The sequence below is a fragment of the Microchirus variegatus genome (genome assembly GCF_963457635.1).
Source record: "Microchirus variegatus genome assembly, chromosome: 14".
NCBI classification, from domain to species: Eukaryota; Metazoa; Chordata; class Actinopteri; order Pleuronectiformes; family Soleidae; genus Microchirus; species Microchirus variegatus.
Window position 1 is genome coordinate 2,751,745 of NC_139815.1, and position 17,020 is coordinate 2,768,764.

At 42.0% G+C, this 17,020-nt stretch overlaps 1 protein-coding gene across 1 annotated transcript; it reads right to left on the reverse strand.

Moving 5' to 3' along the window:
- Positions 1-9,586: 9,586 nt before the first annotated feature.
- On the reverse strand, positions 9,587-9,769 carry ctxnd1 (cortexin domain containing 1; the record flags this gene model as incomplete). The annotated part of the gene is made up of 1 exon (XM_083901121.1): positions 9,587-9,769. One exon carries the CDS (start codon positions 9,767-9,769, stop codon positions 9,587-9,589), a length of 183 nt encoding a protein of 60 aa, XP_083757247.1.
- Between the last annotated feature and the right edge of the window lie 7,251 nt (positions 9,770-17,020).

Consider the following 17,020-nt stretch of genomic DNA (forward strand, 5'->3'; position numbering starts at 1 on the left):
GTCGTGACGTGTGGTTTCTGTGAGTGAGTGAGTGACCTTTACGTGGACAGTTAATGCTGGAGAAAATCTTGTTCAGGGGCCAAATCTGCTGCTGCTGCTGCTGCAGGAGCAACTAATTAGAGATACCATTGATTTCCATTAGTATTAAGCGCAGAGAGGCTCGTGGTGGTCAGTAAAGTGTGATGTACGGAGGACACTGACGTATTCTCACATGTATATTATGGGTCACATCAGAGGAGAGTTAGAGAAAAGCAGCAGATGAAGAAACCAAGCATGTTATTGACTGAAACTGAAACGTGGCATTAGCTGGAAACTAGCTGACCTTTACTTTCCTCATGAAATGTTAGTACCGTTCTAATGAAGAAATGAAGTACGGGGGCAAAGTGTTTGTTTATGTTTTTGTCTTTTTTTTTCCGCCCTCCGGTTGCGGAGTAGGGAAAAAAATCACCTCCAAAGTAAAAGTATCTCTGGCTAGCCGTTGTTAGCTTAGCCACGGTTAGCAGTACCAGTCAATAACAAACAAAGCCGTACATTTTTATATATTTTGCGCATGTACACAGCGTAGCAACATGTCAACAGATAAAAATGTAATGTTACGACTGATTTACCGTGAAACAAATAACACAAAAGTGCTATTTACAGTAAAAGTAGTAAAAGTTTTTTTTTGCTATTGACGATTAACGGCAGCCATTTTGTGAGGTTTTCTTTGATTTGCACATTTTTTTGGGGAAGGCCAATCTAAAGGGTTGTTCCAGTTTGGATTTCCGACAATTAACTAAGAAATTCCGACCTCTGACCGCAACTGGAACGCAGCATATCTACACAAACAAACAAACGTTGTTTTCCCCGCTGCCGCAGAGCGCTGCAGAGGAGTGACACGGAGCAGATGGTTCTGCAGGGAACCGTACCTATGTTCCCCGGGTCCTATGTTCCCCGCTTTGTATGTGACCGGGGAACATAGGACCCTTTTTCCAAAAAAAGGGTCCTATGTTCCCCTGTCACATACAAAGTGGACCTTTTTTGGGAAAAACGGGGAACATAGGACCCGGGGAACATAGGTACGACCCCGTTCTGCAGCACTGTGATGAAAAATGAGTCAGTCCCTGAGAAAAGTGCAGGTGGATTATTAACCAGAGGAAGCCGTCGACTCACTGCACAGAGCGAGCGGAAATCAGACTTTCACTCAAACAGACCCTCGGGTCCACGTGTGTGTGTGTGCAGGTTTGTATACGTAAGCAATCCACACACACACACACACACATATGGGAAGCAGTGCTGTTGTATTTAATATAGCATCACTGATGAATATGAATCTGGGGAAATAAGGCATTTATGTGAAACGTTCTGAGCATTAAAAAAAAAAAAGCCAAATATTTCACCCAACACTTTTCTCCTGATCCTGCTTCCTGCAGCTTGAAACAGCCGATGCAGTGGGAGGAAATTGATTTTAATCTAAAATAGCCGGCAGTGTATTTTCCTAAATGTCACATAGTTTTTAACAAGTAGTTCCTAGTGCAGTAAAATGTCAGCATGGTGGCGCACTCGAGCGGGACAATTAGATCGTCTGGCGGTTCACGTTGCCGCCTGTCACAGAGTTTTAACGAACCTGTCTCGTTGCACAGTAATTAGTCGGTCACTTCCTGTTCTCCGTGACCCGCGGGGATTTGAAGCTTTCACGCAGCATCTCCCTCTCTCTGTGAGCTCTCTGTGGTTCGCCGTGGAGGCTTTAGAGGCCAATTTCACACCTGAGAGGGAACCATATATCTCCGAGATGAAGAGGACGTTAAATCATTATTCATTTGGTGCAACGTTTGGGCTATGAAATGTCCATTTTTGTCTGTGTACGCCCATTCAACAAGATTGACTGTTATATTTTCAAAATAACGGAAACATGGTTGGTGTAGTGGTTAGCATTATTGGGTTCTTATGGAATTAGATTTGTGCCAATGTTTTCAAACAACACTTTTTAAGAAGCAAATAAAATATCGATTTAAAAAAATATATATTGTATTTTATTGCTTGAAATACACTTGGGGCCAATTCCAATTCCTATCTTAACCCTCAAGCTCAACCCTTAATCTTAACTGGCCCTCAAAACCAAGTGTTGAGGGTTATTTTGTCACTTAGAAATGGGACACCCCTTAAATGCAGATACGTCTTCAGACTGTAGGGGGCAGAATAACGCGAAAGCTGCGTCCAGTCTGTCAACTCCAAAAAAGAAGAAGAAGAAGAACACATTTACGTCAGGATTATTTATTACGATCCGTTTGTCAGTCAAGTTATTAGGTTGTCAGTTAGTTATAAGATGATACTCATACAAATACCACAACCACGGACATATTCAGCTGACAGTTACCACACACCACGGCTTATTGAAAAGTAAACCATAGCAAACGATCGCTTGTCCGCACCGGCCGGCTATTGACAAAAGATCGTAAAATAAAAATAAATGTTACCCAACAATGACGTCAGTAATCCATAATATGGGCCTAAAGTAAGATAATACCATTTTCATAATTTTAATAGCTGCTTTTGGCGCTATATTTGTTCTGTCAAAACACGCAATGCATTCTGGGTAGCCCTTGCTCCCAAGGGTGGTCTCGGAAAATCTCAATATTGAGGGCGATACAGCCCTTAAACTTGGCCCTCAACTTAATTTTTCTGAGAATCGGGACAGCACTTGCACTAGAGGGAGCGCATTTTTGAGATTGAGGGTTAAGATTGAGGTTTAAGCAAGGAATTGGAATTCACCCTTTTTTCTTTGCGCCGTGGTTATTTGTTTGTGGGCGGGCCTTAGCACGCTACCTGCTGATTGGCCACCGAGTTTTGGAGCGACAGTTCTATGGACCGGAAGTCATCACAGGCTTTTGTGTCGCTGTCCAGCTGTGATGTTTATAATCTGACAAACATTAGATATTTACAATTATTTTGTCGGATGTCGACAGGGAAAACCTGGGGAACAAGTTCCAGACGAGTTCCAGCCTTTTCTAAGAGGTTATACAGTGTATACATTCATACATAGACCACACCACTGTAAGAAGACTCAGTTATCTAAAAGTCTGAGTATAGGCGATAGAAAAGTTACTAAAAATATAACTGGAACTGGTTTTTATCTCCAAACTCTTCACTGAATCATATTTTTTTATTTTATTATTTTCCCCCCAAACCAATAAATGAGGACAGTGTCTTCTCTGGGGAGAAAAGATGAGTCGTTTATAATTAAACAAGACTTTGGATGAAATTGAGAATTGATCGGTGGTGGTGCAGTTTAAATGATGTGCAACAGTCTTTTCAATTACGTTCTGCAGAAAGAGAGTCTTTGATTTACTGCCTGAACAACTTCACTGGGAAAAAGAAAAATGAAACAAAAGAAAAAGTCATTTACTGACAAACGGCTTCAGTCGTCAAACAATCTCACATGAATTTTAACTCGCATTAATTTATGTACGCTGCATTACTTTTTATCCGGTGTTTTTTTTTATGTCAGTCTATTATTTCTCTGCTGCTGGAACACGAGTCATTCTCCCCCGTTGGTGGATTAGAAACAGTTCTATTCTCTCGAGCTCCTGTAGCTGACGTCACACAAACAAGGAAGAGATCACTTTGTCTGAGGTATCACCCAAATTAAAAAAACTGTGACTATACTGCAGAAGCAAGGTCTCCTCAGGTCAGTTGGCGTCAGTTGGAGTCACTTAAAAGTCCTTTTTTTTCAATGAATATAACATTAAATGAATCAGAAATCCACTCTATACATTGTTAATGTGGTAAACGACTATTCTAGCTGCAAATGTCTGGTTTTTAATGGAATATGTACATAGGTGTATAGAGGCCCATTTCCAGTGTTCTAATGGTACATTGTGTTTGCTAATCGCGTTAGAAGGCTATTGGATGATTAGAAAACCCTTGAAAACCCTTGTGCAATGATGTTAGCACACTGTTAAGGCCACATTATACTTCTCCGACTGCGTAATGCGTTATCCGACTGCGTCGTGGTGACGGACATGCGCTGCAATTTCCCGCCCCGATCAGTAGGGGTCGCTGCGCAAGGTTGTTGTGCTTCTGGCTACAGTGAGCAATGGTGTCCGAGAGAGAAAGAGAGAGAAAGACTGTTGTTGTTGAAACAGTTGCCGTTTCTCACTTTTCTGTGTGACGGAACGCAGTTTTAAGATCATTTGAGGCGAGAAATTGGCCATTTAGAGTCTAAACATGTGCTGTGTGTGTTAAGATATGACGTATTTATAGTTTGGCAGCGACGTTCTTGGCGGGGATGAGCTCCGCCTCTGTGGACGCCCGGTGCGCACTGTGAGCCGGCACAGAGCAGCTTCGCTCAGCCTGTCCTGAGGACCAATCGTAGCTCTTGCTGTCTCCGTTGTCCCTTGACGGAGTGACGGACACTTGAAAAATATTTCGTGTAGTCGGAGACGACGCAGAGGCTCTTCGACAGGCTCTGCGTCGACGCAGAGGACTCTGCGTAACCTACGCAGAGCACTTTACGCAGAAGTATAAATTGGGCTTTAGTCACAAAAGAATCTGTGGAGAATGTTTGTCAAAAACCCCAAGAGAGGAAAGAGAAGAACATTTAGAGATCAGGATCAAAGCTCGATGTTCTGTTGAGATAAAGAGCCACGAACTGAGCAGGACAAAAAAAAAGCTGCTGGACGTCCTCCTTTGTTGTCTGTTGTGTCGCATTCGATGTCATGGTTGGTACGACGTAGTAAAGGTGCTGTTCTCAGTCCTGATCCAGGACTTTACCATTCCATACTGTACCAAACCATACCGTGGACTAACAGTCACGTGACACTGAGGACTCTTCCGGTGTGTTGGCACCACTTTTCCCACTTAAGCCCCGAGCAATATAACAAGTGAAAAAGTCCCTCATGCAGAATTTGCAGCGAGATGTAAATGCCACAGAATGATTTTGAGCAAAAAGAACACGCTCGGACAGCTCACTGAATACTGAATATCGTAAACGGTGCCCCGTGCCCCCGATGAGCATGCTCAACATGAGAGGCTGCTCGACCTTTTCTCAGAAACAGACAGAGGCTGCCGGCACCGAGACAAGGTGAAGGGCAGGAGGGAATCGGGCCATAATTTAACAGCCAAAGCAAATTAAATCACTGTTTTACATTCTCACTCTATACCGCTGGCCTCATTATGATAATGCACTGTATGTACCTTGAAGTTGACCTTCAAAGCCCTGTGGACGGCGGAGTGTGCAGGATACACCCTTGAATCGCGGCTTTGCCACAGATTCTCATCTCTGTGCTGTTTAGCCCATTATGTGAGACAGACGTTGATGGAATTGGCCTTGAGGCTGGCAGATGGTTCCCCACGGATTAACTCTGAACGGAATTTCATCAGTGCTCTGGTGTGACCCAATTACACATCCAAACTGACGTGAGATTGGTTTCATGTGTATTTCTCTTGTAGAGCAAACACAAAAAGGAACCAAAGACAGGGACTTCTGACCGTTTGATCATTCACACGTTCATTCAGTCATTGCTATTTGCCTTGCAAAAGTGTAATAAATACCTTTGCTGCTTTAGTTTGCTTTTTTTTCTGACTGGGAACTGAACTCCATCTCCTGAACCAAATTCCATTAAGATAATCTGCGATTTTAGCTCATGGGGGACACAGGAGCTGCTGGTCTGTTGCTGCCTAATTTGATTGTTGTTTGTGTCACTCAGTTAATCCAAACAAAGGACTTCAAACTGCGAAATTCATAAATTAGCACATTTGAACTGACTGATGGAGGCAACAGTGGATCGACAACTCCTGTGTGCCGTGATGTAAAATCGTTGATTTTCTCTATGGACTTTGGTGCAGGGAGAGTGAGTGGTTTTTAAAGCAATGCAAACTTCAGTTTCTGGTCAGAAAATAGCTAGTCTAGCAGTGAGATAAAGCCGAGACCACACTCTTAAGATATCATTAGCTGAAAATAAGGTAGAATTTAGGGGGTGAGCCTTTTGTTAAGTGGCTTAAATCCTTTAGTTTTTCCTCCTCTCTTGCAGCCATTTTTTCATGTGAGCATCAAAGTCAGTGACGTGCACGGTTCTGCAAATATTTCACAATAAAAGCCTTGTTGGAGGGAGTACTTCAGGTTCACGAAACAGATGTAAAATCCAGCAGATTATGCATCCATCTGCTTTTGACACAGTTTTTGTTTGCTCACTTGAAAGACACCAGTAAGTGCAGCCTCCACCTCTTTGTCCTCCTCTGTGTCTTTGTCTCTCTTGTTGCTGCAGACATAAATTAGCAGTTGTCCACCTTTACACGTGTAAGGACATCGTCAGCGAATGCATCGCATCATTAAATATTAACTGTAAGTCAACTGCAAATAAATTCAGGCATTTATGTACAAACTGGACGCTGGACTTCAGGCTTTGGAGAAATGTGAGACTCAGCAGTAAAAGCAGAACTGGAGCATGAAAAGCAGAGTAAAGAGAGGAAGAGACAGCTGTGAACAGAGGATTCTCTCATTCTTACTGAACTGTGACGCCAGCTTATCCCTCATTGTCATACAGCATATTTTAACCCTCCAGCTTCCTCACTTCCACAGCTATTTAACATCAGTGAGAAGCATAATGTGACGAATCCACCGATTTCTAAATTCATTCAGTCATTTAGTGGAGACACCTCTACTCATTAGCTATGTTTAAATTAAAATATGTTGCAAATTTGAACAGGGAATTCCAGAATGAGACAAGATGACATAAAAGTGCATATGGGCAAAGAAGAAGGAACAATTTCCAATCCAACTTTATTTGTAAAGCACTTTAAAAACAACTGGAGTGGACCTTAAAGACAGAATAAATTAAAGACAGAATAAATTAAAGACAGAATAAATAAAGGACATAAAAGCTTACATGAGGCAATAAAATACATTCACATAAGAAAACACATTTGATGAGTTAAAAGACAAAAGAAATAGACATTCGTCTAAAAAAAAAAAAAAAAAGACTTCAAATGCTGTAGTACATATGCCAGGCCTGTGTGTGGCGCTGTAACGCTGCTACACAAATACACCAAAAACAGAGATGAAGACGTGGAGCAGGGATCACCAACCTTTTTGAGATGAGAGCCACCTGAAGGGTAAAGAATAATATGGAGAAAACATTTTTTTATTTGTTTACCATTTAAATGATTAATATTATGCATTCAACTGCATACACATTCATTCCAGTGCTTACTCCTAACGATTACCAGTTTTTATAAACAATATCAAAGATATTTTACTGAGCGATCATACGGATACATGCAAGTGAGGTGAAGTGAAGTGAGCCCGCGGGCACCGCATTGGCCGCCTGCGGGCTACCAGGTGCCCGCAGGGACCACGTTGGTGACCCCTGACGTGGAGCATGTGACGCCGTGAACAAACTTCAAACACAGGAGGAGGACGAGTTTTTAAAACGCTGGTCCAGTGTGGATAATTTAGCTTTTCCACCTCCTTCAAATTGTAAATATTTTAAAATTCTTTTGAAATGTCCTGTTTTCATTCATGTGCAAATCAAATTATGTGCATAAACACGGGCCCTTGTTGTCCACTGGTGCCAAAAAAAACACACCAACATCACCTGGCTTCAATAAAGAGAGCAGTTTGTAATGAATTGCAACCCAGTGTCACAGGTTCTGTGAAGAAAAACAACCTAGATTCAGGGATTCAAAGTCCCAGGAAAACTGGGTTCACATGGTTACGACAGAAATAAAAGATTAAGTGTGCTACAGACAGTTTGTTGACATGGAAAATTATTTCATAATTTCATTCATTCAAAGAAACAAAAAAAATATATTAAAAAAATGGAAAAATCACACTAAGTGAATCCAATCCACTTCCACATGCCTGTATTTCACTGTCAGTTGTTGTTGTTTTTTATTACAAAGTTGAATTTCATCACCGAGAAAAGGCACCGATTCTTCCACGTCTCAGAGACATCGTTGTAAAAAAGTTAAACACAGACAGGTTCAAGTATAGAAAACTGTACATTCTTCGAGGAGCTTGCATTCGATCTGCAGGAAGACTTAGCTTTGCCACAGTGAGGGCGCGGGGATTTGTCCAAGCAGTTAAAGGTAAAGGTGCTAAATGGCTAAAAAGCGTAGGCACTTCATAACGAACATGCAGGTGTCAATCATTTCCTCAGATCTGATCATCGCAGATTAGATTGTGCCGTTTTACCTGTTTTTTTTTAAATTTTAAGTGCAACAAGCATGATGCATTTAATTACATTTTTCCAATCCCTGCGCTGCTGCCGTGGTACGTAGCCAGGAACAACTGATCACAGACAGACACATTTTGAGCAAGCGTTTAAGCTTCACATGCCTGTAATCAGGGGAAACGAGCAGTGACCATGCAAGAGCAAGTCAAGGAAATATTAACTTTATCGCAGCGATATCATTGGCTTTTTACAAAATTGTGTGGTAAGAAAATGACACGTTGTCTCCGGTCAGGACACCGACACGTTTTGTGCAAAGGCCGATTCCCACGATTTTGCCCCAGGGCTTCGAAAAAAAGTCGGTCGTGGGACTTCACCTCCTCTTCGCGTTCATCCTCCAGTTTGTAAAGACTTAAAGGGAAAGTGCGGTCAAGTCAAGGCTGGCATTCACTTGCCATGGCTGTGCTGTCAGTCCGGCACAAATGTAAGGCAGGCCCGAGGCTCCTGAAGACATCACTAGGTACATGGATACAAAAGAGCCAAGTTTATGTGCTTTACTCTGTGTTTGTCACTGCATCAAAGACTTAGTCGAAGCCACGATTCCTTTCTTCTTCTACTTATTCCATATATGGATAAACATAAGCAAAATCTTTGTTTTGTCCCACCAATAATTGCCCTTCTAGGTGTGAAGGATTCATGCGCGAGCCTAGTGTACAGGTTCTTCTCTACTTTTACCAAGAAAAGGGAACCAGAAGGTTCTTCCGTCTTTACCACTCCAGAGTTTCTGCTCTACAAGAGAAGAGTTCTGTGTGGAACCAGACAGTTCTTCCATCTTTACCACTCCACAGTTTGTTCTGCTCAACCAAATAGTTCCGTCTGGTACCAGAAGGTTCTTCCATCTTTACCACTCCAGAGTTTCTTCTCTAAAAGAAAATAGTTCTGTGTCTTCTCCACAACAAAATAGTTCCTTGTAGTACCAGGAGGTTATTCCGTCTCTACCACTCCAGAGTTTCTTCACTACAAGGAAAGATTTATGTGTAGTACCCAGAAGGTTCTTCTGTCTTTTCCACTCCAGAGTTTCTTCTCTACAAGAACAGAGTTGTTTGTAATACCAGAGGTTTCTTCTGTCTCACCCCCTCCAGAGTTTCTTCTGGAAATCATACAGAACTTTTTTAAGGTACCGTAGGGACAAAAAACAGTTTCAGAAAGTATCAGCAAACCATTCTCAAAACTTGCGCCACAGCAGAACCATTTTTGGCGTATTAAAATTTCTAAAAAAGTTCTGAACCAAGACAATTCATGCACACTTTTGTGCTTTTCCATCATTTGAGAATCTCTGATTGACCATGGAGTCACCAAGAAGAACTCATGAAGAACCATTCTTTTGTTGCGTGTGTTGTCACACATGATGTTTCATACAGCGGCACATGGTACCGTCAGTCGTCCAGGTGCTGTTCTTCCCATGTGGAGGTGGGGATGGCACTGTAGGGGTCCATGATCACCTTGGCACAGCGGATGATCATGGCCACCAGCAGCAGGCAGAGGAAGGCGATGCAGGCCAGAGTCAGGCCCTGGTCCACGTCCACAAAGGCCGGCTCTGCTGTGCCCTCCACCTCCATGACGGACGTTGTCTGCTGCTGTGCTCACGCTCACCCACGCGCCCTGCTGTCATCCTGAAGACCCGGCTGCAAATACACAGACAGACAGACAGACAGACAGACAGAGAGAGACGGACATGTTAAGGCACATACAAGAGAGTAAAGCCATTTCACAACGTTCCAGATGAGGAGTCAGAAACGGGGTCGTACCTATGTTCCCCGGGTCCTATGTTCCCTGTTTTTCCCAAAAAGGGTCCACTTTGTATGTGACAGGGGAACATAGGACCCTTTTTTTGAAAAAGGGTAGGGTTAGGATTAGGGTTAGAGAAAGGGTCCTATGTTCCCCGGTCACATACAAAGCGGGGAACATAGGACCCGGGGAACATAGGTACGGTCCCGTCAGAAACTAGTGCTGGGTACGTTATTGGTATTAACGGCGTCAACGCTAACATATGGCACACGTGTGACGTCATGTTTACGTGACTCTACAAGAAAAGAGTTATTTGTAATACATGACGTTTCTTCTGTCTCGACCCCTCCAGAGTTTCTTCTGGAAACCGTACAGAACCTTTTTAAGGTACCATAGGAACAAAAAACAGTTTCAGAAACTATTCTCCAAACTAGCGCCACAGCAGAACCAATTTTGCCATATTAAAATGTCTAAAAACGGACAAGACGGACATGTTAAGGTACATACAAGAGACACGACATGCTGTGTTCACCACGTTCCAGATGAGGAGTCAGAAACTAGTGCTGGACACGTTATCGGTGTTAACGGCGTCAACGCTAACATATGGCGCGTTTCCAGGGAAAAAGACATTTTTCCACATTTTCACACATTTTTCCTTGACGTCATGTTTACGTGACTCCCCATTGTTAAAATTAGTCTCTAAAGTAACGCAGTTTTTCGTACCGCGGCACTGGAGTCCAGGCACCGTTTACCAGTTAGCTCTGTTAGCTGCGTTAGCTCCTTTAGCGTCATTAGCGTGCCAACAGTCGAACTGGAGCGGTCTGTTTATTAAACGAAAAGAGCAGCGCTATAATAACAAGCGTAACTGTGTACTACGTATGTGTGCCTCACGAGCATATCTCAGGCTAGCTGTTGTTAGCATTACCACTCTACGCGGTATTTTTCAAACAGCGTAGCAACATATCTACGGTTAAACATTCAACTGTACTGTGTGTACAACTGATACACTGTGAAACAAATACAACAGAAATGATATTAACGGTAAAAGTAGTGAAGAAATTAGAGTTTGTGTGGCGGCAGCCATCTTAGAATCCTAAATTCTGTGAAGTTATGTGAGGTTGCTCCGAGTTTCCAAGTTAGAAAGATATCCAAAATGCTCAGGATCTTAAAGAGATAGTTAAAGGTGTTTGATGCTTCTGGGAGTCTTGACAAAAGAAAGTTGTGACTAAGAGACAATGGGACTGTAGCTCGCTATAAGCTACTGCGTATTGAATCAGTTTTCTGTTGACCTTTACGTGGCAGAAAAACAGTGAGATGATGAAATGGATAGTGTAGTCGCCGCCACAGGTTAGTTTAATCAGACTATGAATCGCATATGTTAGTCTGACTAAGACGAGCTCGACTTTAGTCAGACTAACGTGTTTACGTGACATTGAGAAAACCGAATGATTGTCTTAGTCTGACTAAAATCGGACTTTTAACATGCGTGTAAACAGACTGTGAAGTCACGATAAAGGTTTGAATTTAACAGACGTGTTTCATATGTTTAAAGTTAGACAGAAGTCTGTGTTGGAGGAAATTTTGGTTCAGAAAAGTGAGCTCAAATTCATAATGAGTGTACAAGTGTAACAAATGATCGTGGCGTCTTCACCTCTCTCCGCCAGGTGGGACGTCTCTGTGTCTCTGTGGACGTGAGGCTGAGTGAGAACAGTAGATTTTCTCACCGGCATCAATATTCAGAGAGGACGTGAGTGTACTGTGCAAACATGGAGGGATTAAAGTCTTGTTGTTGTTGTTGTTGGTGGTGGTTTTATTGTGATTCTTTTGTCTCGACTCATGCAGACAGGCTCCATAAATCCACCCTCTGCTCCGCAGAGATAAGCCGTGTTTCTCTGAATGAAGAACTTACAGTGACGGGTGGAGGAAATACTTGTTGTTGTTCACTCAGTCTGTCCATTTGACGCCTGCAACATGAAGTGAGTACAGTGGAGCCTGACCCTCTTGGCGCCCGATTGAAAGAATCTATTGTACATGGTTTAAAGTGCGTGGCGTTAAGTGTTTTTAGGGTTCGTGCAACTTCACTTTTAGTAGTTATGCAGCACAAAGGGGGTTGAATTCATGCTCTAATGAACTTAACTCAAGTTTTAGAAGTAAAAAGTGTCTTTTTAAAAAGTGAGGAGTTAGGAGCAGAGGCACAGATTGTGAACAGGCAAGGCAGGCAACTGCTTGGGGCCCCGAACCGATAGGGGGCCCCCCGACACTCGGAGCCTGAGGGCTGTTTTTACTGAAATATGCAGTGACCAGGCGCCTCCCCGTCCCCCTTAAACAACAATGGGCGATTTGCAATGACATCTCAGTAGGAAACCTCCCTAAAGGGGCCCCACCTCACGTTAACCTGTGTGAAGTTATCCTTCTGCAAGTTGGGAAATGAAGAGGATTATTTACAGTGTTTTTTACTCAGTTTATGTATGTTTTTTCAGTTATTTACAGTATTTTGTTCTATATATTTATATTGTTTTATGATGTGGGTTCTTCACCGTGTAATGTATTTTTTTTTACTAAGTTTATATAGTTTTTTAAAAGCTATTTACAGTATTTTATTGTTCTTTTTTATTTTCACACATTTTTAATTACAAGGTTTTTCCATGTTATTTCATTCATTTCGAAAAGAAACTCGTACATTTTTCGTTGGTGTTATTTATAACATAATGGTGATGAACACTGGTTGGAAAGAAGGGCCCCCTGGGAATTTTTGCTTAGGGCCCCTACAGACTCTAGAATCGCCTCTGGTTAGGAGGAGTTTTGAGCCATGGTGACTCAGTGGTAGGTTGAGTTGTCTTTTAACTGGAAGGTTTTGGGTTCAATTCCAGGCTCTGCTAGGAATATATGTGTCTATGTCTATATGTGTCCTTAAGCAAGACACTGACTTAACCCCATGTTGCAGCGTGTGACCATAATACCAACTCTTCTTCTTCTTCTTCTTCTGATTTTATTTGGTAGTAAGCAATAACAAAGAGCAGCAGGTATAAAAACTAAGGAATTCCATGTACTACGTTCTCAGCCCTCTCACACGGTCACATGGTGCGAGAGCCTCAGGACATGAGTGTGTGTGTGTGTGCGTGATCCCTCCGTCCTGCTTGTTCGCATATGAGGCTCACGAGGGAGACGTGGAGAAGTGAAAGCCAGCTGCTGCCAGTGGATCCACATTCCTGAGCACAGGCTTCCTCCTCGTTTAATGTGTTCATGCATTTTTTAAAAGCACTTTACAGCGTTACTTTAAAATAATGTGCGCTCCTTAAAAGTCGGGGATGTTCCCCGATCTTCTCGCTTCTACCATTAATCCACCGAGTTCTACTCACCTTAAATGTCTCGTCGGTTAACGGTACAATAAACCAGATTAGGGTTTTTTTTTGGTTTTTTTAGACATTCTTGATCAATAATTCCATAATAATCTTTCAATACTACAGAGAATCTGGTTTAATTGTTTATTTTTTTTATCTCTACCTCTTTTCATTCTTCTGATCTAATTTATTTTATGGTATTTTTAAAAACACCTTTGTATGGATTATATATATATATATATATTCTGTAAGCCTAATCCAAACAAATGTGCACAATTTTCCGAAAGATTTTAGTTTCAGATTTCAGATTTGATGTAAAGATTGAAATTATTAAAGGTGCATTATGTAATAAATCTAAAGCAACTGGCCATAAAATCCTCCTAATATGTCACAGAGACTCAGGAATAATGTTCATATAACAAACTGAACTCACCAACAACAACAGTACAGACAAAATAATTGCATTAAAAAAAATATTTTGCAGACTGCAAATCATGTTTATGTTTTGAAATCCTGTTTTGGCATGTGGCGCCACCTACCGCCATCTACCAATCATTGCAGTCAGTAGAGTCTCAGCTGCAGAGCAACCACAGGTTGCCAGTTATGTCAGAAAATGAAACCTAAAAGACCTTGGTATTTTGAATTTGAATGTAGTAACAGTTTTTGGCCACATTCTTACATATGACACCTTCAATTTAAAAACGTAATAATGATAGTGATTTGGGTCATTATAGATCTTTAAAAAGTGGGTCCCCACACAGAAAGTTTGGGAAACTGATTAATAATCAGCATTGGTCATTTCTTATCTATTACTACATATTTGTTGCAGAGTCAAGTTTTGTTTTTCTTAGGTTTTGATGACCTGTTTGATGCATTTAATGTTCAATGTATACATTTTATTGAAAATACTGTATATGATTGCAGTGCAGTGCAGATATAAAAAGTAGATTGGAGGGACAGACCAAGTGTATTTTCAAACAATAAAATACAATATTGTTTAATGATTAAATCGATATTTTATTTGCTTTTTTAAAAAGTGTTGTTTGAAAATAAAGAAAAAATCCAATTTCATACCCATTCACACGCTGCCATTAGGAGCAGCGTGGGGTGAAGTGTCTTGCCCAAGGACACGTCGGCATGTGCACTATCCCTTCGACCCCCACAACCTTCAAGTTGAAAGACGACTCGCTATACCACTGAACTACCGTTTGGAAAAAGTACTTTTCACATCCATTAGACCAGGGGTTCTTAAAGTGTTGATACCTGAGGGCCAATTTAGGAACCCAACATTGGACTGAGGGCCGCCAAAGAAAAATAAACATAAATAAATCCCATTTGTAATCAACCAGATTGCAGTTCTACAGTTTAGCGTTAAGTAATATAAGCGTTAATATAATGTAATTTAAGCATTAATATAATTACGCTTTATAATTTACTGGGTAATTACCCAGTATTTTGGCCATTGTTCTTATCTTCTAATTACAAGTTAATACCAAGTAACACATTTCTGTTACCATATATTTACTGGGTAAATAGCTAGTAATTGGGGGCTGTAACTACCTGCTTATTACCAGCTTATAACACAATAATACACTAAAATTCACCATATAGAAACCAGGTAAATACCCAGTATTTTTGTTTACACTTATTGGTCTGTATCCAGTAATGTCCAATAAACATTTAACAAGCTTAGTAACTCCTGGATTAAAACTATCAACTGTATTTCACTACGGGCTGCCAGAAATGTTTCTGCGGGCTGCACTCTGAGAACCAATGCATTAGACGTACTGTATACTCGTAGTGTATGTACCAGGCAGTATGTTGGGACACTCGTCTCTCCACTGGCTGTTTTCATAAAAAGTGAAGATGATTTATGGATGTCATGTCCTGGGACACCTGAACAGTCAGGGACAAGCAAACAGAAGAACATTTACCTGGATCACCAAAGATCCAGAGAGATGACAGAGGCCAATCACAGGCGTTTCCTCTGAAAACATTTATAACTCAGGTTTTTCTGCATATCCCGGTGCTGCTCATACACAGGATTTATTTCCATGTCATTCTATATTTCACAGGTTTAATATTAAAACACATCAATGTCAACCGTGACTCTGCAGGACAGGCAGTTAGGAGATAGATTAAGGGTTAGGGTTGTGTGTCGCTGACACTCACTTAAATTCAATGGCAGTGTTAATGTTGCAGAAAAGCTGTGCAGTCAGCAGAGAGGAGAGGAAGAAAGAGGGGGAAATCTACTTAAATGTATATAAATAATTCAGGATTTATAGTCAGCACTGACTCTTGGAGTTGGTCTAGTAAATCGGTTTGGCCAGCAACCGCGATACGGCAACCAATACGCTGTCATCCTCATAATCTCCTTTATGTCTGACCAGAAGTGCTTGTTTACACCAATAGCTGCTTGTAGGCCAAAAGTGAAAGGAATTGGGTTGTTGGGTCAATTCTGGGATGGGCCAAGGGCAAGACACCCAATCCATTTCAACTGGCCCTGACAAAATGGATGTACGCTCACATGTGAAATGGCAAATGTGGCTCAAATATCCGTAAAAACAAATGTGAGACAGTCTATAAAAACTGGTTTTGAGAAGAGATTTAAAAGAAGTCACTGATTCTGCGAGTCATATCTCCTCAGGCAGGTCGTGCCAAGGTTGATATCCCATGGAAGTCGAGGCAATGTCGTCGCAACGGTACAACGGCACACTAGACGGCACAACGGCACACTACATGGCCATTGGGCACAGCCTAAACCCCGCCTACCAAGTACAGGTACTGTTCTCAGTTGGAATGCGAGTCTGACCCAGGGCTTAACCATTCCAAACTGTACGGTGCCATGACGGAAACACAGCAATACTGCAGTACGTCTGAATCCACAGGCTGGATCCTCCAGAGGGGACCGTACCTATGTTCCCCGGGTCCTATGTTCCCCGATTTGTATGTGACCGGGGAACATAGGACCCTTTCTCTAACCCTAACCCTAACCCTATCCTTTTTCAAAAAAAGGGTCCCATGTTCCCCTGTCACATACAAAGTGGGAAACATAGGACCTTTTTTGGGAAAAACGGGGAACATAGGACCCGGGGAACATAGGTATGACCCCCGCCAGAGTGTGCATTCAGCAACTGCGTCCCAGTGCAGCAGCGTAGGTCCGTCCCATTGACTGCAGTACCCCTAGTGGTTGGATAAATGACCACAAAGGATATGGTTGGGTGGATTCTTCTTGACCCACCATATCCCAGAACTCTTTGTGCACCAGTGGAAGAATTGGTGATGTAAGACCATCTCATTTCAGGATACAGCCTGTGGTTTAGTATATCGTTACAGTCTCAAGCCTCAACCTGAGAATAGTCAGGAAGGACTCAAGGACCCAAGGATCTCAGGCTGCACGGTGGCTCGTATGGTGGTCAAAGTTTTCATAGCAAGGGGCCAGACCTGAACAGACTTCTTCTTCTTCCAGCTTCTCCCTTTAGGGGGCGCCACAGTGGATCGTCTGCCTCAGAGTCAGTGGCAGTCATTTGAGGTTTTGTGGACAATGATATGACTTCGTAGTAAACACCTGGTTTCTGGGTGAGGTGGAGAACTTTTTGAAGTCGCTGCGTAACTCATATTTCTGACCAAGTTTCTCGCTAACGTAACGACTCTTGGATGTTAATGTCTGAGTCAGCTCAAGAGCGACGAGACCTCAAAACAATCGTAGATCTAACTCTGGGATGAGGATGGTTGTATCAG